General features: G+C 43.8%; 1 protein-coding gene across 3 annotated transcripts; it reads left to right on the top strand.

Moving 5' to 3' along the window:
• The first annotated feature begins 733 nt into the window (after positions 1–733).
• Positions 734–26,550, top strand: slc2a3 (solute carrier family 2 member 3). 3 transcript variants are annotated; one of them, XM_031906330.1, is made up of 10 exons: positions 734–863; positions 20,422–20,520; positions 20,690–20,850; positions 21,715–21,955; positions 22,085–22,247; positions 22,443–22,630; positions 23,720–23,824; positions 24,351–24,452; positions 25,204–25,407; positions 25,584–26,550. In XM_031906330.1, the coding sequence occupies exons 1-10, from the start codon at positions 843–845 to the stop codon at positions 25,782–25,784; spliced, it is 1,485 nt and encodes a 494-aa protein (XP_031762190.1). In that variant the 5' UTR covers positions 734–842; the 3' UTR covers positions 25,785–26,550. The 3 variants fall into 3 exon arrangements, with proteins under 3 accessions (XP_031762190.1, XP_031762191.1, XP_031762189.1); XM_031906331.1 differs by lacking the exon at positions 734–863 and adding an exon at positions 12,935–13,363; XM_031906329.1 differs by lacking the exon at positions 734–863 and adding an exon at positions 20,201–20,290.
• The last annotated feature ends 691 nt before the right edge of the window (positions 26,551–27,241 follow it).

Below are 27,241 nucleotides of genomic sequence, written 5' to 3'. Positions count from 1 at the left end.
GGTTAGAAAATCCAGATCGGGGACCGCATCGGCTCGTTGATGCGGTCCCCGAACCGACTGCCCCATGGCTGAAAATGTAATCCGATCGTTTGGCCCTGGATTATTTTTTTTTTAAGATACTTGCTACCCGATATCGCCCACCCATAGGTGGGGATATCGGGTGAAGATCCGCTCGTTTGGCGACATCGCCAAGCGAGCGGTCTTATAGTGTATGGGGACCTTTACCAGGGACCTATAAAGAGGCAAAATTATGTTCTCATCCCTTGAGTCAATGCCCTTTTTTATACAAGACAGCACTTTATTTGCTTTAGTAGCCACAGAATGACACTGTCTGGAATTAGACAACTTGTTATCAACACAAACCCCTAGATCCTTCTCCATTAAGGAAACCCCCAACACACTACCATTCAGTAGATAGTTCACATTTATATTATTCCTACCAAAGGGCAGAACTTTGTACTTGTCCACATTGAACCTCATTTCCCAGTTTGCTGCCCAGTTCTGCAATGTTGTCAAATCTCTCTGCAAAGCGGCACATCCTGCATGGAACTTATAGTTTTGCACAATTTAGTGTCACTTTACAATTTACTTCATTGTTGACCTGTTCAGTCATTTGCACAAGGCTTGTTGCTCTGTATTGCTGGACTATATGGGGCAATAAGCATAATGTGGATTGCAAGGTATTACCGGCCTGTATTTGCACTGTATTGCTGTATTTTATGGTGCAATATGTTTAAAGCTTGTTGCACAGGCAGAACGTGACCACAAACCAAACCAATTACCAACTCTGAGCTGGAAGCTGTCGGCTATACAAGCGGATTCCTATAATCTAAGGGTCTAAAATGCATTACCGTGCGTCCAAGGTGAGTGATAAAAAAAAATGTCATATTACAGGAAAATATTTTGCTATAACAACACAGCACATGTAACTAATAGGGGTTTAGTGCTCTGGCACACGGGGAGATTAGTCGCCCGCAACTAATCTCCCCGAATTGCCATCCCACTGGCGAAAATGTAAGTCGCCGGTAGGATGGCACACGCTGCGCAGGCGATTTCGGAAAATCGCCGAAGTTGCCTCGCGAACAGGGAGATTTGTCGCGGGCGACTAACCTCCCCGTGTGCCAGAGCCCTTAGGTAGGCGTTAGAAGGATATACTTCATTAATGAATGTGTGTTTTTTGGAGAACAAAAAAAAACTTTTTTTGGTACTTCCCTTTAAAAAAAGATGTTAAGCAGTAGTTATTTGTGGCTGCTAACTGTCATCCACACACCCCATTTTAAATCAAAGGTGACCATACACGGACAGATTTAAGATGATGATTCATCATAGAGATTACTGACTATACTTAGAGTTCCACCATAGAGATTACTGACTATACCTAGAGTTCCACCATAGAGATTACTGACTATACCTAGAGTTCCACCATGGAGATTACTGACTATACCTAGAGTTCCACCATGGAGATTTCTGACTATACCTAGGGTTCCACCATGGAGATTACTGACTATACCTAGAGTTCCACCATGGAGATTACTGACTATACCTAGAGTTCCACCATGGAGATTACTGACTATACCTAGAGTTCCACCATGGAGATTACTGACTATACCTAGGGTTCCACCATGGAGATTACTGACTATACCTAGAGTTCCACCATAGAGATTACTGACTATACTTAGGGTTCCACCATGGAGATTACTGACTATACCTAGAGTTCCACCATGGAGATTACTGACTATACCTAGCGTTCCACCATGGAGATTACTGACTATACCTAGAGTTCCACCATAGAGATTACTGACTATACCTAGGGTTCCACCATGGAGATTACTTACTATACCTAGAGTTCCACCATAGAGATTACTGACTATACTTAGGGTTCCACCATGGAGATTACTGACTATACCTAGAGTTCCACCATGGAGATTACTGACTATACCTAGAGTTCCACCATAGAGATTACTGACTATACCTAGGGTTCCACCATGGAGATTACTGACTATACCTAGAGTTCCACCATGGAGATTACTGACTATACCTAGAGTTCCACCAAGGAGATTACTGACTATACCTAGAGTTCCACCATGGAGATTACTGACTATACCTAGGGTTCCACCATGGAGATTACTGACTATACCTAGAGTTCCACCATAGAGATTACTGACTATACCTAGAGTTCCACCATAGAGATTACTGACTATACCTAGTGTTCCACCATAGAGATTACTGACTATACCTAGAGTTCCACCAAGGAGATTACTGACTATACCTAGGGTTCCACCATGGAGATTACTGACTATACCTAGGGTTCCACCATGGAGATTACTGACTATACCTAGAGTTCCACCATAGAGATTACTGACTATACCTAGAGTTCCACCATGGAGATTACTGACTATACCTAGAGTTCCACCATGGAGATTACTGACTATACCTAGGGTTCCACCATGGAGATTACTTACTATACCTAGAGTTCCACCATAGAGATTACTGACTATACCTAGAGTTCCACCATGGAGATTACTGACTATACCTAGAGTTCCACCATGGAGATTACTGACTATACCTAGGGTTCCACCATGGAGATTACTTACTATACCTAGAGTTCCACCATAGAGATTACTTACTATACCTAGAGTTCCACCATGGAGATTACTGACTATACCTAGAGTTCCACCATGGAGATTACTGACTATACCTAGAGTTCCACCATGGAGATTACTGACTATACCTAGGGTTCCACCATGGAGATTACTGACTATACCTAGAGTTCCACCATAGAGATTACTGACTATACCTAGAGTTCCACCATGGAGATTACTGACTATTCTTAGAGTTCCACCTTTCCCTGTATGGCCACCTTTAATGTACCCTGAGCTCCAGAATAGCAACTACTGTACCCGGGGTGCCAGTTTAAGGCCTACTGCCCAGAGTTTCAGCATGAAGCTTACTGTACCTAATTCTAATATAAAGCCCATTTCGCCCAGAGTTCCGCCATAAAGATGGCTAAAGAGTTTTCGACTACTACAGGCCTAAAGCTTGGGAAATTCTTTATTATTCTTATCTCACTGGATCATTCCAGTCCTGAGGTTCCAAAAGCTTTATACACATCTGCTGGTGCCAGACCCCATTGTAGAACACCAGGCAGCGCCATTTCCTATATATACAAAGTGGGCAGTAACGCCTTATTAAACACGGACTGCTGCCAAAGCACACAGAGCCCTTAATGGAATCTGAGTGTATAATCAGGATTAGCCCAATGAACATGAAAGAAGAGAAGGCTGGATTTGTGTTTGTGTTTGTTATGGGCCAGCGCTTGTGCCAGGCTGCTCCTGGGTTTAAATGACATTAGGGCTCATTTAAAATACTGAAAATAGCACAAGATGGACTTCCACTCAATTGTGTCCAATTTACGTGGAACTACAAGCATAATTGCATCAGCTTTTGCTAATTGGCCTCAGTTTAAGGCAATCGCAATGCCCCCTTATATCTGCAATGACACATGAATTCTGGGAAAAAAAACCCTGCATTGTGGGGGAAAAACATGGGACTGTGGGATAGCAGGTATAGTAGGGAGAGATGGTGCCTATAGTAGCAGTGGGGGGATAATAGCCTCTGGGAAGGGACTGGGGCTGTGGGATAGCAGGTATAGTAGGGAGAGATGGTGCCTATAGTAGCAGTGGGGGGATAATAGCCTCTGGGAAGGGACTGGGGCTGTGGGATAGCAGGTATAGTAGGGAGAGATGGTGCCTGTAGTAGCAGTGGGGGGATAATAGCCTCTGGGAAGGGACTGGGGCTGTTGGATAGCAGGTATAGTAGGGAGAGATGGTGCCTATAGTAGCAGTGGGGGGATAATAGCCTCTGGGAAGGGACTGGGGCTGTGGGATAGCAGGTATAGTAGGGATAGATGGTGCCTATAGTAGCAGTGGGGGGGGGGGAACTAGCCTCTGGGAAGGGACTGGGGCTGTGGGATAGCAGGTATAATAGTGAGAGATGGTGCCTATAGTAGCAGTGGGGGGGGAACTAGCCTCTGGGAAGGGACTGGGGCTGTGGGATAGCAGGTATAGTAGGGAGAGATGGTTCCTATAGTAGCAGTGGGGGGGATAATAGCCTCTGGGAAGGGACTGGGGCTGTGGGATAGCAGGTATAGTAGGGAGAGATGGTGCCTATAGTAGCAGTGGGGGGATAATAGCCTCTGGGAAGGGACTGGGGCTGTGGGATAGCAGGTATAGTAGGGGAGATGGTGCCTATAGTAGCAGTGGGGGGGATAATAGCCTCTGGGAAGGGACTGGGGCTGTGGGATAGCAGGTATAGTAGGGAGAGATGGTGCCTATAGTAGCAGTGGGGGGATAATAGCCTCTGGGAAGGGACTGGGGCTGTGGGATAGCAGGTATAGTAGGGAGAGATGGTGCCTATAGTAGCAGTGGGGGGATAATAGCCTCTGGGAAGGGATTGTGCCTATAGTAGGATATTAAGTATATAAAATAGGAAATGGCATTATGATACCAAATGTTTATATTCCCATGGATTCCCATTTATGTATTACTTGCCCACTTTGTTTTTTTTTCCATATTCATTGCGTGTAACTGTCCCTGCAGAGCCAGTTATCCACGTACAGGTTCTCCAGAACGCTTGTGGCCTGGTTCTTACTGTAATTTGGAGCTACTGAAGCCCATGTCCCTTCCCAATGCTCCCCACATCTTGCACCCAAATGCTTGTTATGCACCACCCTAGCATTGCTGTAGGAACCCATCGCAGCAGGTTGCCCTGGGTGCTTACATGCTGGAGTGCACGTTGCCCCTGGGTATATTTAGCCTTTAATGACGTTTAATTCCATGGTAGGACACAAATAATTTTTTGATTTGTCACGTTTCCGTTTCTCAATCAAACTGCCAACAGAAGGAAGTGGTTAGAGAGCGAGCTTATCTGGAAGATAGAACTACCGGGCACCAGGCGGATGTTAATGGAAATGAAATGTATTTATGTATGGCTATTGGCGGGAACCACTTCTTGCAAAATGCTTTCCTTTGTGCCATTTTGCAACACAATTACTGTAAGTTGGAGGCACGTATGGCACATACAGGGGACATGGCAGGGGGTGTGATGCGCTTCAGGAGGCAATGAGATATTGTGGCGCTAGGGAGATCATTCCAGGCACATAATTCCACCCGATGGTGTGGCCATCACAACTTCAACACGTCATGTACCAACATGGATCCAAATTAGTATTTGTTTGGCCTGTGGACAATTTGAAATGGATGAATTTCTATAGGATTTATATTATTAGGTGTCATGCAACTTCTAGTAGAACCCTGGAACTATCACCCTTCCCAGCTGGCCTTAGTTCTAGGGTTCCGTGCATCAGTACATACACTTGCATGTAATTCATCAGAGCAGGCTGGATATTGGCACTCTGTGTTGGACTGGGCCTCCTTGGTCCCATTGGGTTTGACAGATGCCAGCAGTGTCGGACTAGGGGAGACAGGGCCACCAGAAAGCCCAAGCAAAGGCCCCTACCCACGCTCCCACCCAGTTAAGGGCCCATTGCTCCTGCACACTGCCTGCCCCAATTAATTATGGCTCCTAGCACAGGTAATTAACATTAACTGCAGGTTATCGCCCATTTATTCTGGAACCCTAGAGTTCCACCAATGTACCAGCAAAACTGGGTCGAAACCATGGTGCCCACCGGGTTTTCTTCTGGTGCCCCAGTTGGCCAGTCTAAACCTGCATGCCAGGAGAACACCTGCATTAATGCATGATGATTGGTGGAGGGAAGGAATAATTGTCTGGGGATGTTTCCATGGTTTGGGCCCCTGGTTCCAGTGAAAGCAAACCTTATGGCTACAGGGTACAATGTAACTCCTGACAATTCTGTGCTTCTTACTTTGTGGAACAGTTTAGGGGGTGTTCATGCCCCCAGGCACAGAGCCAGATCCTACAGAATGGGGTTGCTGGGATGGGAATAACCTGACAAAGCCTTAACCCCAGCCCAACTGAACCTCGGTGGGATGGACTGGAACCCCAACTGTGAGCCTGATCCCCAACATCATGCCCAACATGACTAATGCTCCCAGTAACAATGTCCCTCCATCTAGTGGGAACCTTCCCAGAACAGTAGGGGCAATTTAAGCAGCAAAGAGAGGGTCAACTTTAGTATTTATTTTCTCCCCAATATTTAGTATTTTGCTATACTCTAATAACAACCATAATAAATCCAAATAATGCTCTGCCTTTTCTCAGAATCTCCTGTTTCTTTAATTAATCTCTCTTCTTTCTACATTCCTACCTCCACCCCCTCCTTGCTCCCAGAATCCTTTATTCCTTGGGACTGGGCCCATTTAAAGCTGATACCTGTAAATGGCAGCTTAGCATAGACATTATAATAGATTGCTCCCAGAATCCTTCATTCCTTGGGACTGGGCCCAATCAAAGCCCTGATATGGCAGCTTAGAACAGCAGATACAATAGAGCCACTGGCACAATCTTATCCTGTGGGTTTATCTCTACGCCCTGTACAGCGGGCAGCGCATTTCATCCCTGCAAGATTAGGGAAAAGGTAAACTCCTTGTAACAAGGGTAAATAATTGCTCTTAAAGTAAAATATTGGATGTACTATTGCTCCAGAATGACTGTGCTATCCCAGCATAACAGGAGCATGGCATTGGGTGGCACATAGGGCCAAAGTACGAGGGCAGGAGATGAGAAAATGAGACACAATACTGTAAATTGAGCATCGTTATCTGGCACCAATCATTTAAATCTCTTGTGTTGGATGCCCACTGGGTTCATTGGGTGTCTTGGTAAAAGCTGTGCCACTCAGCCCCCCCAGGCTTGCAATTTATTGATTAGTGTATGGAGCCTCCTAACAGCCTGCCCAACCAATATCTGTCTAAAGATCTGCCCACATATCCATCTGGCAGGTTAGAATATCTCATTGGGCGAGGATTGCATCGGCATATTGATGTAGTCTTCTCCCATTGGGTCATTCTAGACCTGCATTATCCAAGTGTTGGCCTGGTGGACCGCGGGTTTCTGGTACAGGTATAGGACCCATTATCCAGAATGCTCGGGACCAAGGGTATTCTGGATAAGGTGTCTTTCCGTAATTTGGAACTCCATACCTTAAGTCTACTAAAAAATCAATAAAACATTAATTAAACCCAATAGGATTGTTTTGCCCCCAATAAGGGGTAATTATATCTTAGTTGGGATCAAGTACAGGTACTGTTTTATTATTACAGAGAAAAGGGAATCATTTAACCATGAAATAAACCCAATAGGGCTGTTCTGCCCCAATAAGGGGTAATTATATCTTAGTTGGGATCAAGTACAGGTACTGTTTTATTATTACAGAGAAAAGGGAATCATTTAACCATGAAATAAACCCAATAGGGCTGTTCTGCCCCAATAAGGGGTAATTATATCTTAGTTGGGATCAAGTACAGGTACTGTTTTATTATTACAGAGAAAAGGGAATCATTTAACCATGAAATAAACCCAATAGGGCTGTTCTGCCCCAATAAGGGGTAATTATATCTTAGTTGGGATCAAGTACAGGTACTGTTTTATTATTACAGAGAAAAGGGAATCATTTAACCATGAAATAAACCCAATAGGGCTGTTCTGCCCCCAATAAGGGGTAATTATATCTTAGTTGGGATCAAGTACAGGTACTGTTTTATTATTACAGAGAAAAGGGAATCATTTAACCATTAAATAAACCCAATAGGGCTGTTCTGCCCCAATAAGGGGTAATTATATCTTAGTTGGGATCAAGTACAGGTACTGTTATATCAGACAGGCTTTCCGTAATTTGGAGCTTTCTCGATAATGGGTTTCCGGATAAGGGATCCCACACATGTACAATTGTTTCAAGAGTCAGAAGTACCCATAACGTCAACAGGCTTCTTTGAAAAACAATTACATATTGTAAATAACTTTAAACCAATTAAAACCTGGAATGAATGTTTATTGGAAAATTGCTTAGAATTCCATTATTTTTGAGTGGACTACCTGCTTCTGGTATATCCAGGCCCATACTGGCAATCTGTGGGTTCTTACAAATGCCAGAGGGGCTGCTGTAAGGGGTCACAGACAGTCACTATTTATTGGGCTGGGGGGGCTGTTTGTGCCTCTGGGTACTGGGAATGCCAGGGGGGCTGTAAGGTGCCACAGACAGTCACTATTTATTGGGCTGGGGGGGCTGTTTGTGCCTCTGGGTACTGGGAATGCCAGGGGGGCTGTAAGGTGACACAGACAGTCACTATTTATTGGGCTGGGGGGGCTGTTTGTGCCTCTGGGTACTGGGAATGCCGGGGGGGCTGTAAGGTGCCACAGACAGTCACTATTTATTGGGCTGGGGGGCTGTTTGTGCCTCTGGGTACTGGGAATGCCAGGGGGGCTGTAAGGTGCCACAGACAGTCACTATTTATTGGGCTGGGGGGGGCTGTTTGTGCCTCTGGGTACTGGGAATGCCAGGGGGGCTGTAAGGTGCCACAGACTGTCACTATTTATTGGGCTGGGGGGGGGGGCTGTTTGTGCCTCTGAATACTGGGAATGCCAGGGGGGCTGTAAGGTGCCACAGACAGTCACTATTTATTGGGCTGGGGGGGGCTGTTTGTGCCTCTGGGTACTGGGAATGCCGGGGGGGCTGTAAGGTGCCACAGACAGTCACTATTTATTGGGCTGGGGGGGGGCTGTTTGTGCCTCTGGGTACTGGGAATGCCGGGGGGGCTGTAAGGTGCCACAGACAGTCACTATTTATTGGGCTGGGGGGGGCTGTTTGTGCCTCTGGGTACTGGGAATGCTGGGGGGGCTGTAAGGTGCCACAGACAGTCACTATTTATTGGGCTGGGGGGGGGCTGTTTTGTGCCTCTGGGTACTGGGAATGCTGGGGGGGCTGTAAGGTGCCACAGACAGTCACTATTTATTGGGCTGGGGGGCTGTTTGTGCCTCTGGGTACTGGGAATGCCAGGGAGGCTGTAAGGTGACACAGACAGTCACTATTTATTGGGCTGGGGGGCTGTTTGTGCCTCTGGGTACTGGGAATGCCGGGGGGGCTGTAAGGTGCCACAGACAGTCACTATTTATTGGGCTGGGGGGCTGTTTGTGCCTCTGGGTACTGGGAATGCCAGGGGGGCTGTAAGGTGCCACAGACAGTCACTATTTATTGGGCTGGGGGGGGCTGTTTGTGCCTCTGGGTACTGGGAATGCCAGGGGGGCTGTAAGGTGCCACAGACTGTCACTATTTATTGGGCTGGGGGGGGGGGCTGTTTGTGCCTCTGAATACTGGGAATGCCAGGGGGGCTGTAAGGTGCCACAGACAGTCACTATTTATTGGGCTGGGGGGGGCTGTTTGTGCCTCTGGGTACTGGGAATGCCGGGGGGGCTGTAAGGTGCCACAGACAGTCACTATTTATTGGGCTGGGGGGGGCTGTTTGTGCCTCTGGGTACTGGGAATGCCGGGGGGGCTGTAAGGTGCCACAGACAGTCACTATTTATTGGGCTGGGGGGGGGCTGTTTGTGCCTCTGGGTACTGGGAATGCTGGGGGGGCTGTAAGGTGCCACAGACAGTCACTATTTATTGGGCTGGGGGGGGGGCTGTTTGGGCCTCTGGGTACTGGGAATGCCAGGGGGGCTGTAAGGTGCCACAGACAGTCACTATTTATTGGGCTGGGGGGGGGCTGTTTGGGCCTCTGGGTACTGGGAATGCCAGGAACTATTTTGAATCCCAGTCTGGGCCTGGGTATACCCCTAGTGCCACCTTGTTCCTCATAAAAGAGTACTGCATGCTGGGAATACTGTGCCCCCTGCCAACTAAATAACGGATTGAGCATATTCCATTCATAAAAAGCCCTATTGATTTCTAAGTCAAACATGCTCACTGCTGCCCCCTAGGGGTACAAGAAGGGCACTATTCCTTTTTATCTGCCCAAACTGCCATACAGTAGGCATCAGTCCAAGGCCATAGAGAAAATCCAAAGCAGTTAAGAGTTACTGATAATTTCTTTGTGCAAGGGGCAGGCGTTTTGTTGCTCCATTACCCCCCCCCCCCAGTGAGTTCTGATGAAAGTGACATTCAGACATTCAGTTTAATAAGGAAGTGCGTGGTGTAAGGAGGCGATTACTGAAAAAAACGCAAGCCACATTTTATGGGCAGACTTCCTACCCAGCAAGTGCAAAATGCCTGATCACTCAGTGAGCAGACTGTGAGTAAGCGTGCAGGGAAAGAGCAGTCACTATAGCAATAGTATCACTAGCCTAGGCTGTGGCGCTGCTCATTATACATACACATAGAGAGGGAGAGATGTACTAAGGAGGGAAAAGGCTTAGATAAGTGATAGAGAGGTGACTGGTCCCAAGTTACTGGATTTGTATTTTGTGCTCAACTGCATTCAACATTCTACATCATGGAGTCTAATAAGGTAAGTGAGGGTAAGGGTGGGATGGATTTACTAAACGGTAAAAATTTTTTTTTGCATATTTTGATGCCTAGTGAGCTCCAGGTGCAAATGTTTCTAATAAACTGTTCATAGGTTATATCACCATACTGAGGTACTGGTATGGGACCTGTTATCCAGAATGCTGGGGAACTGGAATAATTCCGAATAAGGAGATCCATAATTTGGATCTCCATACCTAGGATAGGATTGTTTTGTTTCCAATAAGGGGTAATTATATCTTAGTTGGGATCAAGTACAGGTACTGTTTTATTATTACAGAGAAAAGGGAATCATTTAACCATGAAATAAACCCAATAGGGCTGTTCTGCCCCCAATAAAGGGTAATTATATCTTAGTTGGGATCAAGTACAGGTACTGTTTTATTATTACAGAGAAAAGGGAATCATTTAACCATTAAATAAACCCAATAGGGCTGTTCTGCCCCAAATAAGGGGTAATTATATCTTAGTTGGGATCAAGTACAGGTACTGTTTTATTATTACAGAGAAAAGGGAATCATTTAACCATGAAATAAACCCAATAGGGCTGTTCTGCCCCAATAAGGGGTAATTATATCTTAGTTGGGATCAAGTACAGGTACTGTTTTATTATTACAGAGAAAAGGGAATCATTTAACCATGAAATAAACCCAATAGGGCTGTTCTGCCCCAATAAGGGGTAATTATATCTTAGTTGGGATCAAGTACAGGTACTGTTTTATTATTACAGAGAAAAGGGAATCATTTAACCATGAAATAAACCCAATAGGGCTGTTCTGCCCCCAATAAGGGGTAATTATATCTTAGTTGGGATCAAGTACAGGTACTGTTTTATTATTACAGAGAAAAGGGAATCATTTAACCATTAAATAAACCCAATAGGGCTGTTCTGCCCCAATAAGGGGTAATTATATCTTAGTTGGGATCAAGTACAGGTACTGTTATATCAGACAGGCTTTCCGTAATTTGGAGCTTTCTCGATAATGGGTTTCCGGATAAGGGATCCCACACATGTACAATTGTTTCAAGAGTCAGAAGTACCCATAACGTCAACAGGCTTCTTTGAAAAACAATTACATATTGTAAATAACTTTAAACCAATTAAAACCTGGAATGAATGTTTATTGGAAAAATTGCTTAGAATTCCATTATTTTTGAGTGGACTACCTGCTTCTGGTATATCCAGGCCCATACTGGCAATCTGTGGGTTCTTACAAATGCCAGAGGGGCTGCTGTAAGGGGTCACAGACAGTCACTATTTATTGGGCTGGGGGGGGCTGTTTGTGCCTCTGGGTACTGGGAATGCCAGGGGGGCTGTAAGGTGCCACAGACAGTCACTATTTATTGGGCTGGGGGGCTGTTTGTGCCTCTGGGTACTGGGAATGCCAGGGAGGCTGTAAGGTGACACAGACAGTCACTATTTATTGGGCTGGGGGGGCTGTTTGTGCCTCTGGGTACTGGGAAATGCCAGGGAGGCTGTAAGGTGACACAGACAGTCACTATTTATTGGGCTGGGGGGGCTGTTTGTGCCTCTGGGTACTGGGAATGCCAGGGGGGCTGTAAGGTGCCACAGACAGTCACTATTTATTGGGCTGGGGGGGCTGTTTGTGCCTCTGGGTACTGGGAATGCCGGGGGGGCTGTAAGGTGCCACAGACAGTCACTATTTATTGGGCTGGGGGGCTGTTTGTGCCTCTGGGTACTGGGAATGCCAGGGGGGCTGTAAGGTGCCACAGACTGTCACTATTTATTGGGCTGGGGGGGGGGGCTGTTTGTGCCTCTGAATACTGGGAATGCCAGGGGGGCTGTAAGGTGCCACAGACAGTCACTATTTATTGGGCTGGGGGGGGCTGTTTGTGCCTCTGGGTACTGGGAATGCCGGGGGGGCTGTAAGGTGCCACAGACAGTCACTATTTATTGGGCTGGGGGGGCTGTTTGTGCCTCTGGGTACTGGGAATGCCGGGGGGGCTGTAAGGTGCCACAGACAGTCACTATTTATTGGGCTGGGGGGGGCTGTTTGTGCCTCTGGGTACTGGGAATGCTGGGGGGGCTGTAAGGTGCCACAGACAGTCACTATTTATTGGGCTGGGGGGGGGCTGTTTGGGCCTCTGGGTACTGGGAATGCCAGGGGGGCTGTAAGGTGCCACAGACAGTCACTATTTATTGGGCTGGGGGGGGGCTGTTTGGGCCTCTGGGTACTGGGAATGCCAGGAACTATTTTGAATCCCAGTCTGGGCCTGGGTATACCCCTAGTGCCACCTTGTTCCTCATAAAAGAGTACTGCATGCTGGGAATACTGTGCCCCCTGCCAACTAAATAACGGATTGAGCATATTCCATTCATAAAAAGCCCTATTGATTTCTAAGTCAAACATGCTCACTGCTGCCCCCTAGGGGTACAAGAAGGGCACTATTCCTTTTTATCTGCCCAAACTGCCATACAGTAGGCATCAGTCCAAGGCCATAGAGAAAATCCAAAGCAGTTAAGAGTTACTGATAATTTCTTTGTGCAAGGGGCAGGCGTTTTGTTGCTCCATTACCCCCCCCCCCCCAGTGAGTTCTGATGAAAGTGACATTCAGACATTCAGTTTAATAAGGAAGTGCGTGGTGTAAGGAGGCGATTACTGAAAAAAACGCAAGCCACATTTTATGGGCAGACTTCCTACCCAGCAAGTGCAAAATGCCTGATCACTCAGTGAGCAGACTGTGAGTAAGCGTGCAGGGAAAGAGCAGTCACTATAGCAATAGTATCACTAGCCTAGGCTGTGGCGCTGCTCATTATACATACACATAGAGAGGGAGAGATGTACTAAGGAGGGAAAAGGCTTAGATAAGTGATAGAGAGGTGACTGGTCCCAAGTTACTGGATTTGTATTTTGTGCTCAACTGCATTCAACATTCTACATCATGGAGTCTAATAAGGTAAGTGAGGGTAAGGGTGGGATGGATTTACTAAACGGTAAAAATTTTTTTTTGCATATTTTGATGCCTAGTGAGCTCCAGGTGCAATGTTTCTAATAAACTGTTCATAGGTTATATCACCATACTGAGGTACTGGTATGGGACCTGTTATCCAGAATGCTGGGGAACTGGAATAATTCCGAATAAGGAGATCCATAATTTGGATCTCCATACCTAGGATAGGATTGTTTTGTTTCCAATAAGGGGTAATTATATCTTAGTTGGGATCAAGTACAGGTACTGTTTTATTATTACAGAGAAAAGGGAATCATTTAACCATGAAATAAACCCAATAGGGCTGTTCTGCCCCCAATAAGGGGTAATTATATCTTAGTTGGGATCAAGTACAGGTACTGTTTTATTATTACAGAGAAAAGGGAATCATTTAACCATTAAATAAACCCAATAGGGCTGTTCTGCCCCAATAAGGGGTAATTATATCTTAGTTGGGATCAAGTACAGGTACTGTTTTATTATTACAGAGAAAGGGAATCATTTAACCATGAAATAAACCCAATAGGGCTGTTCTGCCCCAATAAGGGGTAATTATATCTTAGTTGGGATCAAGTACAGGTACTGTTTTATTATTACAGAGAAAAGGGAATCATTTAACCATGAAATAAACCCAATAGGGCTGTTCTGCCCCAATAAGGGGTAATTATATCTTAGTTGGGATCAAGTACAGGTACTGTTTTATTATTACAGAGAAAAGGGAATCATTTAACCATTAAATAAACCCAATAGGGCTGTTCTGCCCCCAATAAGGGGTAATTATATCTTAGTTGGGATCAAGTACAGGTACTGTTTTATTATTACAGAGAAAAGGGAATCATTTAACCATTAAATAAACCCAATAGGGCTGTTCTGCCCCCAATAAGGGGTAATTATATCTTAGTTGGGATCAAGTACAGGTACTGTTTTATTATTACAGAGAAAAGGGAATCATTTAACCATTAAATAAACCCAATAGGGCTGTTCTGCCCCAATAAGGGGTAATTATATCTTAGTTGGGATCAAGTACAGGTACTGTTTTATTATTACAGAGAAAAGGGAATCATTTAACCATTAAATAAACCCAATAGGGCTGTTCTGCCCCCAATAAGGGGTAATTATATCTTAGTTGGGATCAAGTACAGGTACTGTTTTATTATTACAGAATATAAGTAAATTATTTTTAAACATTAGACTTATTCGCTTATAATGGGCTTTCTGTATTTCTGAACTTTCTGGATAATGAGTTTCCGGATAACGGCTCCCTTACCTGTAATATGAATTTAGTGAATTTGTATTTAGAAAATAAAAGGGATCTGACATTTTTAAAAGATGGTTTTGTTCAAAAATAATGAATTTTCTAACATTTTTGCAATTTTACATGTGGTTTAGTATGTAGGTGCATCCCCTTGCCATTTGTATACAGTAATAAAGTATAGAAATCAGGGGTGCAACTTTATTACCCCATCCTCTCAGCAAACAAACCAACTTTCTACCCTACTACCGGGTACTTTTCTGGGGAGGAACCTACCATGCCCGTAGGGGGATCCCCTGAGCACGTGCATCAGGTAGAGGGGGCATTCCAGGGCCCATACCTAGGGTGGCAGTTTTTGGGGACGGCCATATGGTGCAAATATGGTAAATAAATATCAAAAAATCCCCCCAGCTTGCCACTAGGTACTGGGAATAAAAACTTACAGCACAAGTACTGATCAAGGTTCTGGCTGAGGTCCTATTCCTAGGCACCTTAGGTGACCCGGCCGGCCATCTTGCCCCCACCTCGCCACAAGCCAGGCTGGGAGAGTGCCAGGAAATCAGTGGCGGGGATAAGAGATCCCAGACTTGGGGGTTGGCAACAGAGGTACCTGCCTAGTGCTCCCTCACTGTTGCACCCTAGGCAGGTACCCCTTCTACCTACCCCCTGCTAGGGCAGCACCGGATACCTTCCTGTACATGGTATTAGATGAAAGGTTTTGAACTGTATAATAGTGTGCCTAATGCAATGGGAAATTTATTATAGTAAGGCAAGATGGGGTAGTTCACCTTTGCATCAACTTTTAGTATGTTAAAGAATGTCCTATTTCTAGCAACTTTGCAATTGGTCTTCTTTATTAAATTTTTATAGTTTACAAAGATTTGCTCTCCACATTTTCTAGCTTTTAAATGGGGGTCGCTGACCCCGACAGCCAAACGCTATTGCTCTGTGTGCTTATAAATGTATCAATATTGTTACTTTTTTATTACTTATCTTACTATTCAGCCCCTCTCCTTTTCATATTCCAGTCTTTCATTTAACCCACTGCCTGGTTGCTAAGGTAAGTGGGACCCTAGCAACCAGATAGCTACTGAAATTGCGAATTGGAAAGCTACTATATCAGGATTCTTTAACCTATAGCAGGCAGATACAACTCCCAGTGTTGCCTGAGGGGCTGCAGAGCTACTGGGTGGGTTATAATTAAACCCCCCCACCTCGTGCATGTATAGGCCGCTGTGGCTGGTAAAGCACGTGGGGAGGGGGGCGGGTATCATTGTAGCCCCCCATGTTTGCACGTACTCACGCAGTCCTTCCTTCCTATCGGCTCTATAGATAGCACTGTCTAGAGAGGAACCACAAGCTTCACAAAATACAGAATCATGCAGATTGTTTCACTGCTGTGTGTGTGTGTCTGACATCTTTAAAGGGGAAGTAAGCCCAAAAATAACCCCAGAGAAAATATCATCCCAACCCCATATTCATTCATTCCTCATTCTGACTGGCTCTAAAGTTATTTGTAAATATAATAGCTGTTGGATGCTGCGTCTGTTCTGCTGAAAGCTGCACTGCTGGTTCTGACTGTTATAGCAGTATAGCCGAAGCCAGACCCGTGAAGGAGCATGCAAGGCATTGTGGGTAAGTCATGGCTGAAGCATAACGAGCTGCTGCTACATTTACAGAGTCACAACCAGCAGTGCAGAAATTGGTTTAAACTGCAACTAAAAACTTTAGAGCTACATAAAATGTGAAATCAATTTATATTGGGAAGTACATTTTTTGTAGTGAAGTACATTTTCTTTAATTACTAAAAAACTTTTTTGGGGGCGGGGTTACATCCCCTTTATCTGGTTTTGCTATTTACGCACAGAGGGCGAGTGGGAACGTACTCAGCGGATGTGCGGCTCAGTGTCTCATTTCCCCCCAACCTGAAAGAGCCCAAATGCTAATTTCACAATTCTGTATTGTGTGTCTGTCCCCACCCTATAGCTCCCCCTCTCTATACAGCTTGACTACAATACCCAGAATCCTCTGACAAGCTTTGGAAGAGTGCTGCCTTTCACAGATCTTCTTTCATTGTCATACACTTCAAATTAGTGCTGGGTACTTTCCTCTTCCTAAATATATACAGATGTTTTTATTATTCCTATTCTTTATAATTCACATATATTTATATAGCGCCAACATATTCAGCATGGCTGTACCATAACAGGGAGTATGCATCAAACATGCAGATTATATATCTGATCTGACCAATACTGATGGAGACAGGAAGCAAAGAGCTTACAATCTAGAAGGAGAAGAGGGTAAAGGACACTAGTGGGCTTTTAATTAATGTAGAAAAAAACAATTAGAAGCAATTAAAAAAATGAATACCTTGATTTTGCGAGTTTACAAACGCAAATAAAACTCAAAAACTCTAATTGAAAATAGGGCTTGACTTTGCCTTGGACAACTCCCTTAACTTCTATAGAAACAAGTTTTTAGATGTTTTTACATTCAAATTTTAGGGGTTTTTTGCACTTAATAAGTACCAGAAAGTGAGGGATGTGCCACTGAGCCCTGCACATAACACATGGCAGGGACATAGAGTATATAGCAGGGGTCTCAAACTCGCGGCCCGCGGGCCATTTGCGGCCCTCGGTACAATATTTTGTGGCCCGCACCAACGCTGAATGAATGGATCGCGATTTTTATTGCGATTCAAGGGATAATGCAAGGCACAGCGGGCGGGAGCTGCTGATTGCGGAAATGACGTTATGCCATCATAACAGTTATTATGGGAAGACGTAAGGAGCTAATTGTGCACACAGAACGTCTTCCCATAATAACTGTTATGATGGCATAACGTCATTTCCGCAATCAGCAGCTCCCGACTTTTTTTTTGTGAAATCCCTTATGCGGCCCAGCCTCATCCTGACTTTGCCTCCTGCGGCCCCCAGGTAAATTGAGTTTGAGCCCCCTGGTATATAGTATAGATGGGGGAAGGCACACAGAGCTACTAGTAGCAGCTACTTGTCGTGGCTACAGAAACAGACAATGCTGATCATTTACTGATAACTGTCTCTATGTGTGTTTTAGCCGAGGCAATTCTCAGTATTGTCTATGGCAGGGGATTTTCTGGCATTTTGTAGCCGTGACAAGTAGCTGCTACTAAGTAGCTCTATGTGTCTTTGCCCTAAAGGAATGTAAGGACAAGAGAAGATTGAATACGGTGGAAAGTTATGTAACCCCCAGTGAACCTATTCTATTAGTTCAGACCTCAGGTTGGCCCCCTCTATACCTAAAAATGCACCTTCCCACGCCCGCTTGTCTCTTGAATTAGAATGAATGAAACTTATGTGGAAATATGGACTGTAGGGGGCGCCAAGTGACACTGACTCTACCAAGCAGTGGTTTGATTATTAGATAAGCATGAGTGAGTCTGAATAAAAAAAAAAAAAAATAATACTATAATTAGAGTAAATCTGATTTCTGGTTGTTGGGTGTCGCAGACCCTATTAAAAGGAATACAATGGCATTCTGTTATCCAGGGTTATCTAGGGTTTTCCAAATATGAGGTCTTTCTATAATTTGGATCTCCATACTTTATACCCCAATATAGTATAATTATATCTTAGTTGGGATCAAGTACAGGTACTGTTTTATTATTACAGAGAAAAGGGAATCATTTAACCATTAAATAAACCCAATAGGGCTGTTCTGCCCCCAATAAGGGGTAATTATATCTTAGTTGGGATCAAGTACAGGTACTGTTTTATTATTACAGAGAAAAGGTATCATTTAACCATGAAATAAACACAATAGGGCTGTTCTGCCCCCAATAAGGGGTAATTATATCTTAGTTGGGATCAAGTACAGGTACTGTTTTATTATTACAGAGAAAAGGGAATCATTTAACCATTAAATAAACCCAATAGGGCTGTTCTGCCCCAATAAGGGGTAATTATATCTTAGTTGGGATCAAGTACAGGTACTGTTTTATTATTACAGAGAAAAGGGAATCATTTAACCATTAAATAAACCCAATAGGGCTGTTCTGCCCCAATAAGGGGTAATTATATCTTAGTTGGGATCAAGTACAGGTACTGTTTTATTATTACAGAGAAAAGGGAATCATTTAACCATTAAATAAACCCAATAGGGCTGTTCTGCCCCCAATAAGGGGTAATTATATCTTAGTTGGGATCAAATACAGGTACTGTTTTATTATTACAGAGAAAAGGGAATCATTTAACCATGAAATAAACCCAATAGGGCTGTTCTGCCCCCAATAAGGGGTAATTATATCTTAGTTGGGATCAAGTACAGGTACTGTTTTATTATTACAGAGAAAAGGGAATCATTTAACCATTAAATAAACCCAATAGGGCTGTTCTGCCCCAATAAGGGGTAATTATATCTTAGTTGGGATCAAGTACAGGTACTGTTTTATTATTACAGAGAAAAGGGAATCATTTAACCATTAAATAAACCCAATAGGGCTGTTCTGCCCCAATAAGGGGTAATTATATCTTAGTTGGGATCAAGTACAGGTACTGTTTTATTATTACAGAGAAAAGGGAATCATTTAACCATTAAATAAACCCAATAGGGCTGTTCTGCCCCAATAAGGGGTAATTATATTTTAGTTGGGATCAAGTACAGGTACTGTTTTATTATTACAGATTGATTATGGGAGATGGCCTTTCTGTCATTCTGAGCTTTCTGGATACCAGGTTTCCAGATAACAGATCCCATACCTGTATCTATGCCACATGGCTCTGGTCACTATGGATAGCCTTCCCTGGTGCGCTGTCTGTTTACCTGGTAACAAATATAACCCCAAGCAGTCAGTAAATGTTAGTGATAATATTGCCGGTGCCCATGGGGTTACCCTGCCGGCCCCTCTCCCCGTGCTGCTCCCCATGATGAGGCCGCGCCAGTATTCTCTCCCTGAGTCACTGAGCACAGATGGAGATACGTTCAGCCTTACACGCACGGCCTTCCCTCTTCTATCAAATGTTTTGCCTATTCAGTCACAAAATGATTCATAGGCTCCAAAACCCAAAGGGTTGGGGTAGTTTTTAGTCACTGTTGTGCTCTATTGTGATTTTGTGGAATTCCCGTAATATCTTTTTACTTTGACATACACTTATTGGAAACTTATGAATTCTGTGAACACAAAACTTTTATAGCCACAAAATGATGTTTTTCCACTGAAGAATAATTTTCAGTGTTGTTAAGAATTCTATATTCACATAAAATAAATACCGGGAGCACAAAAATAATGTAAAAGTAGCCGCAAAATGATATTTTTTTGTTATATTATTATTATTAACATTTATTTATAAAGCGCCAACATATTCTGCAGCGCTGTACAATAAGTACAAGATTATTTTTTGTATTCATGGAGTGAACATACATTAAGTTAAATATCGTTACATAGTTAAGTTGGGTTGAACTATACACTTGCATATATATCTATATATACTGTATATACCAATATCTATACTAATTGTAAATTTTAGTATTTTAGATATTTAGTATTTAGATATTATGCCTTGTAGATTGAAGCCTTGGCAATTGTTGGATATCAGTCGCCCAGTCCGACCCTGCCCATCTAATCAATGGCCATGGGAAAGAAAGCAGCCCAGGAACAGGAGGTGCAGAAGATAAGAGCTTTGTGTTTAGTCGATATAATATTTGGTACCTTGGGAATTAGGTGTATAATTAGCAATGCAGTACTCCTCACATCCCCCTAATGGCGCTGTTCCTGTACTCTCTCTCATTTCAGGGCAGAATAACTTGCTCGCTGGTCTTTGCTGTTTGTGTGGCAGCCATTGGCTCCCTGCAGTTTGGATACAACACCGGGGTGATCAATGCGCCTGAGAAGGTGAGAATTCAAGTTTAATAGTAAAAATTCCTCATGAAGACACTTATTTGGCAAATTAAAAGTGTAATTAGTGTTGGTGTGTGGTGCTCGGGAGAAACAATAAGAGTGGAGGAGCCAGTTATTCCAACTCTGGGGGTCATTACATTTACTGAATGTCTGGTCTTTTCAGATCATCAAGTCATTTTATAATGGCACATACGAGCACCGCTATGGGAAGGAAATCTCGGAAAGTCTCCTCACATCCCTGTGGTCTTTATCCGTGGCCATCTTCTCTGTTGGGGGGATGGTGGGCTCCCTCTCAGTGGGCTTCTTTGCAAACCGTTTCGGAAGGTAAGATGGCTTTCATTTGACATGGGCCACCAGCTTCAGAGGGGCCTCTTGGGTGAAAAAGTACATGGACAAAGAGGTTGCCTTGCCTTGGACTTGTGTTAATAGAGCCATAGGTGCCAAGGTTGGGCAGATCATGAGCTTTCTTCAGGAATTTGCTTAGTAAAAAAATATAATAATGTCCACGCAATTATGTGGTGGTCTTGTACACTGCACCTACTAATATGTAAGCTCCCTATAGAGCAGCAGTTGGAAGAGTGACAGATAGCAGGCATAATAGGGGATATTGTGACAGCAGGGAAAGATGGCGAAAGAAGGGTAAGATGGTGGCTTTAGCACTTTATGGTAATGTGGCATTCCCTTGGGCCGTTATTTAGACATAAGGGCACGGCTATACACACTGAGTCTATTAATATGTCAGCTACTCAGCTCCCTTGTTGGAAGAGACAGGGATAACAAGCATATTAGGCAACATGGCAACTCTTGGGGAAGGAGGAGACACGGAGGGTAGATGGCGTTAGAAGGACAAAATGGCAACAGAAAGGCATAATATGAAAACTTTTAGTATAATATGGGTTACTAGACCTGGGGCATGCGTTGCATCAGGTCTGGTAATCCTCAGGAACCAACTGGCAGGTAGTCTTTGCTGGTCAACTGTATGAAAGGTTGCCAAGGGTTACAAGGCCTTATGCAAACTTGTAAGTTTTATTTAATAATTTACATCAGTGTTGTCTAATCTGTGTCCCTTAACCCATCAAACGCCCATTTGCCTGACCTTGAGGCCTTACTTTCTGTTTAGAGATGTGGGACACCTAAAATGGATTCTGTATGTATTAATCCTATGTGCATTATTAACCTATCTCTTAGGAGAAATGCCATGCTGCTTGTGAATGTGGCTGCCATAGTCGGAGGGGTTTTCATGGGTTTCTCAAAACTGGCCTGGTCCCCAGAGATGCTCATCATTGGACGTTTCATTATTGGGATCTTCTGTGGGCTCTGTACTGGCCTGGTACCAATGTATATTGGGGAACTGGCGCCCACCTCTCTTCGTGGAGCTCTGGGAACCCTGAATCAGCTGGGCATCGTGGTGGGGATTTTGGTGGCACAGGTTAGTATACGGCTTTGGGGATGGAGAATGTTGTTCTTTTGTGGATTAAAGGCTAAATTAACTCATTAAGAAGCTTTATATCTATCATTTAAATTTGGATTTTTTGCTTATATCTTTGCCATTCTCTAGATTTTTGGCCTAGAGTTTATCCTTGGATCTGAGACCCTTTGGCCTCTGCTGTTAGGCCTCACCGTTTTCCTGTCCATCATCCAATGCGTGCTTCTACCCTTCTGTCCAGAAAGCCCTCGATACCTGCTCATTGTTAAGAAAGAAGATGAAAAAGCTGAGAGGAGTAAGTATGGGGATACACTCAACATACACCCCCAAATCTTGCTCTGTCTGACTTTGAGCCTGGGCTTCAAGGAACACGTAGGAAAGCAAGGAGAGTAGGGAGACTAATACCAAACGTAAGAAAAGATGGAATAACAGTTTTACCCCCTCCCATTGTGCATTGCTGTAAAGTCACATGATGCATTTCTTCGGCTAGTTCTTCGGAAACTGCGTGGCACTACAGACGTGGCCAGTGATGTCCAAGAGATGAAGGATGAGAGTGCTAGGACGGCAGCAGAAAAATCAGTGTCTATCCTAGAAATCTTCCGCTCCAGCCAGTACCGGCAGCCAATAACAATCGCCATCATCCTCCAACTTTCTCAGCAACTGTCTGGGATCAATGCTGTACGTAACTATAAACCCCTATGAACATTCTATTATACCCCAAGTATCCTTTGTTAGATGCCCTCTCTGCATTCCAATTCTCTCTTCCTTCTTACCCTTCTACTGTAATTGTAACTATAATTGTTATTAGACTGCAAAATAACTGATAAAGTAACCTGGGTCCATTACCCCTGGGTAAGTGAATCCAGTCTTCTCCAAGTACTCACCCCGGTACTGATCTCTCATTCGCTGTACTTTCAGCTTCTGGGGCTGCTCTTTCCCATGATCAGGTTTCACCTACCTAGGTTATGTTCCTATGGGTGCAACTACAAATGGGTCTCCCCTCAGGGGTGTCCAACCTGTACGAGTTTGAACACTAAAGGCTATAAAAGGATGAGCACTATGCTACATGTAGATTTCCTTATTCATAACATACAGGGAACCCTATGAAGTTCCAAAGCCGATAGTCAACTTGTACCATTCATACTACCCTGGAACCCACAAAAAGAGGGTTAAAGGACTAAATAACCAACCTGTGTTCCTAATAATTGCTATTACCTAATAACAATGATGTTGTATTATTCATACTTCCCTCACCAGCCACATCAATGTATAACAGAACATGAAAAAAATAATAAAACCTACATAGATTACCGTATACCGTAAGCCAGGGGTCCCCCAACCTTTCTTCCTTGTGAGCCACAGTCAAATGTAAAAAGACTTGGAGAGCAACACAAGCACCATAAAAGTTCATGGAGGAGCCAAATAAGGGCTGTGATTGGCTATTAGGGGCCTCTATGCACCCTATCAGCTTACAGGGGCTTTATTTGGTAGGAAATCTTGTTTTTATTCAGCCAAAACTTGCCCCCAAGTCAGGAATTCAAACATAACTCCCTGGTTTGGGGGCACTGAGAGCAACATCCAAGGGGTTGGGGAGCAACATGTTGCCCTGAGCCACTGGTTGGGGATCCCTGCCTTAAGCGAACCCAGTGCTTATGTCGGTTTGTAGAGGATTCTCTTGTCATTCCATATCCATGTTCTTCTGCTTTCTCCATTTCTTTTCCAACCCTCTGTTCCTTCTCATCCAACCTCCTGCTTCTCTTTCTACAGGTATTCTATTACTCCACCAGTATATTTGAGGATGCGGGCGTTCCGAACCCTGTTTATGCCACCATTGGTGCAGGGGTGGTCAACACGGTGTTTACTGTTGTGTCGGTGAGTATTTATGAAAACGTGCATTAATGTATCATGGCTCTGTGTGGGTTGGGAAGGTAACTGAGAGCGCCAAATGGAATATAGGGCTCATTTACAAACACAAGAACAAATGCAAAGCTCTAGATTGGCTGCAAAGTTGAGTGTGCATCGAGGCCACTCTAAAAAGTGCTTTTACAGCTATGGGCTTGGCCTAGACTCATGCCCCAGGGAGAGGAAGCACAAGGAATTCTCTAGAATACTCTAGAATCTAGAGTGAATGGGAAGTTGGAAGGTTTCCCCATGCTTGTATGCCTGTGGGCAGGGATTAGGAAGGCTCTTGGGGTCGGGCTGGTGGAGGTCTGTTCTAGCTGCAGTAGGAAAACCATGGGAAAGAGAGCAGCGTGCAGGAAGTACTGACAATCAGAACTCTTTATCAGAGTATTGTAGAGTAGAAATCCATGTAAAATTAAAACCAAGGCAGCAATTAGGGTTATTCTGTCCAGTAAGCGACTCATTGGTTGTTGCTAACGTTGCTGTTTCCCTTTAGCTATTAATTGTGGAACGCGCCGGCCGCCGGACTCTCCAGCTTACTGGCCTTGGTGGAATGGCTGTTGGTGCCTTAATCATGACCATTGCTCTCAAGCTTAAGGTAAGAGTCCAGGCTCCCCCCATGCCTTCTGTTTCTGCTTCTTTGTAACGTTTGGTCATTGTGTCAGAAAGAGGCTTATTTATGGGTGGGCCTTTGCCTGGATGCAAGTTACCAACCCCTTCACATAAGCAGGGGGGCTGCAGTTATAATCGGGGGGTGCTGGCTGCGCATTGAGGTGGCTCTGGGCCCGCTTTGTGCATTCCATTCATAAATGAGCCCTCCATGTATGTAATGGGCTTCACAGCCAAACCCCCCTTGGCTGCTCTTGTACAAAGGCCGGGGGGCTTATTTATCAGTTTTTGAGTTTGTGAATGGGAATTTGAATATTGGGAGTTTTAGCACGAAAAAAACTTAGCAGTATCAGTATCACAGATAAGAATGGCCGGTGGCATAGACAATAGACAGTCCTGCCGTGCATTGTGGCCTTATTCTACTTCCATTTCCCTTCACTTATTTTCCCTTTGCAGCTTCTTTCCCGCACTTCTCATCATTTGTTGTCCCTGCATTACTGCTCAGCTGCATTTACTCTTGGCTCTGCACCTACTCTCCAACTGTTCTACTACTATTCTATGGCCTCTCCCCGCTGCCTCCTACCCCACCAAGCTTTCCACCCCATACATCACTCAGCATCTGTCTTCCTATTTGTCACATACTCTGTGCCTCCTACTTCTCAACCTTCTTCAACCTTCGCTCCTTATATCTTCTCCCACATCACTCAGAATCCCTTATTTAACAACTTACTCTCTTATAGGAACAAGACCAGGCCTGGAGCTATGTGAGCATTGTGGCAATCTATTGCTTCGTAGCCCTCTTTGAAATCGGCCCTGGGCCCATTCCTTGGTTCATTGTGGCGGAGCTCTTCAGTCAGGGTCCCAGGCCGGCAGCAATGGCCATATCCGGCTGCTCTAACTGGACTGCAAATTTCCTTGTGGGAATGTTATTCCCCTATGCGGCAGTAAGTGAGACAAAAGGGTTTTGGGAAGGAAGGTGGGGAGGTCTATTCCTCCTGTTCTTCATAGGGGAGAACTCCGGGGTCTGCTTTCTCAGTTTTCAAGTCACTCTTTATCATCTTCTTTTTTATCTTTTGTTCTATGCTCAAATTCCTAACATATCGCCTTTCCACCTTCACAGAAAGGATGTGGTCCCTACGTCTTCCTCATCTTTATGGTTCTGCTCATCTTGTTCTTCATCTACACGTTCTTCAAGGTCCCTGAGACCAGAGGCCGCACATTTGAGGACATTGCCCAGGAATTTGAGATGCCAGAGAGGTCTAGAACAAAAAGCGACAGTGTGCAGATGACAGGCATGAAAACTTTAGATGAAAAAGTATAAGGGGGCCGATGGTAATCGACTGCCACCTCCCCCAGTCTCTGATGTTGCCATGTTTGCAAGGGTTGTGGCCTTCAGAATTGTCACAAAAAGAACAAGACCCCCCCCCCAATCAGAAGAATATTAGTATATTTATGTGCATCAGCTGACATTCTGAGGGCCAGGAGAGTTTGTATGTGTCTGACTATTAGCAGTGGGATTTAGGAACCATCAGGGGACGGTGCCGTTGTGGAACGATGAACATCTTCAGGCTCTTCATGGCATGGCCTAGTAGCCCAGTCTAGTTCCATGGGCAATGCAGCACAGTGACACGTGGTGTCCCCCACACTCCAGAGACCCCCGACAGCCTTCATTGCTAGTATATGAGACCTCTCTGTGAGACTGTTGATAGGGCAGCGGCTGAGCAGTATCACTAAGTCAGAGAGTGAGCGCAGAACTAGACTGTCAGGCTCAGGGCCCCTGAGTGATTCCAACTAAAGAGCTGCTATGGGACAGCACAGATTTTTAATAATAAAGATGGATTTTTTTTTATAATAAAGGGAATTTTTATAATATAGTTTTTTTCTAAATATAATTTTATATTTTATAAATAATAATATTAATAATAATAAATAGCAACAACAGAGGGACATCATTGCCTTTAGCACAATTTACTGTCTCACAATTTACTGTCACAGCTATTCCCATTCCATTATTCCATTCCATTCCAGTCGCTTCCTCTGTTTGTGCTCCCCCCCTTTTATGTTGGAAAAATAAAACTTTATTTAAAACAATAATTGAAAAAAGATGAACTTTTCATTTTTTTTATTATTATTTGGTTTCTGTATGTGCTCTGATCTTGTACCCACTGTAATGTTACATACAGATAGATAGATAATAGATAGATAGATAGATGGATAGATAGATATATAGATAGATAGATATAGAGAGAGAGATAATATATAGATAGATGATAGATAGATAGATAGATAGATAGATAATATATAGATAGATGATAGATAGATGATAGATAGATAGATAATATATAGATAGATGATAGATAGATAGATAGAAAGATAGATAGATAGATGATGATAGATAGATAGATAGATAGATAGAGAGATAATATATAGATAGATGATAGATAGATAGATAGATAGACAAACAGATATATATAGATGATAGATAGATAGATAATAGATAGATAGGTATATAATAGATAGACAGATAGATAGAAAGATGATAGATAGATTATAGATAGATAGATAGATGATAGATAGATGATTGATAGATAGATAGATAGATAGATAATAGATAGCTAGATAGATGATAGATAGATAAATAGATGATAGATAGATAGATGATAAATGGATATACAGACAGATAATGATTGATTGATTGATCAATGATAGATAGATTGATAGATACTGACAGATAAATGATAGATAGATCAATAGATAAATGATGATAAATAGATATAC

The sequence above is a fragment of the Xenopus tropicalis genome, chromosome 7, assembly GCF_000004195.4.
Source record: "Xenopus tropicalis strain Nigerian chromosome 7, UCB_Xtro_10.0, whole genome shotgun sequence".
NCBI classification, from domain to species: Eukaryota; Metazoa; Chordata; class Amphibia; order Anura; family Pipidae; genus Xenopus; species Xenopus tropicalis.
Note: the sequence above shows the minus strand (reverse complement) of the source record. Positions and strands in the feature narration are given on the sequence as shown.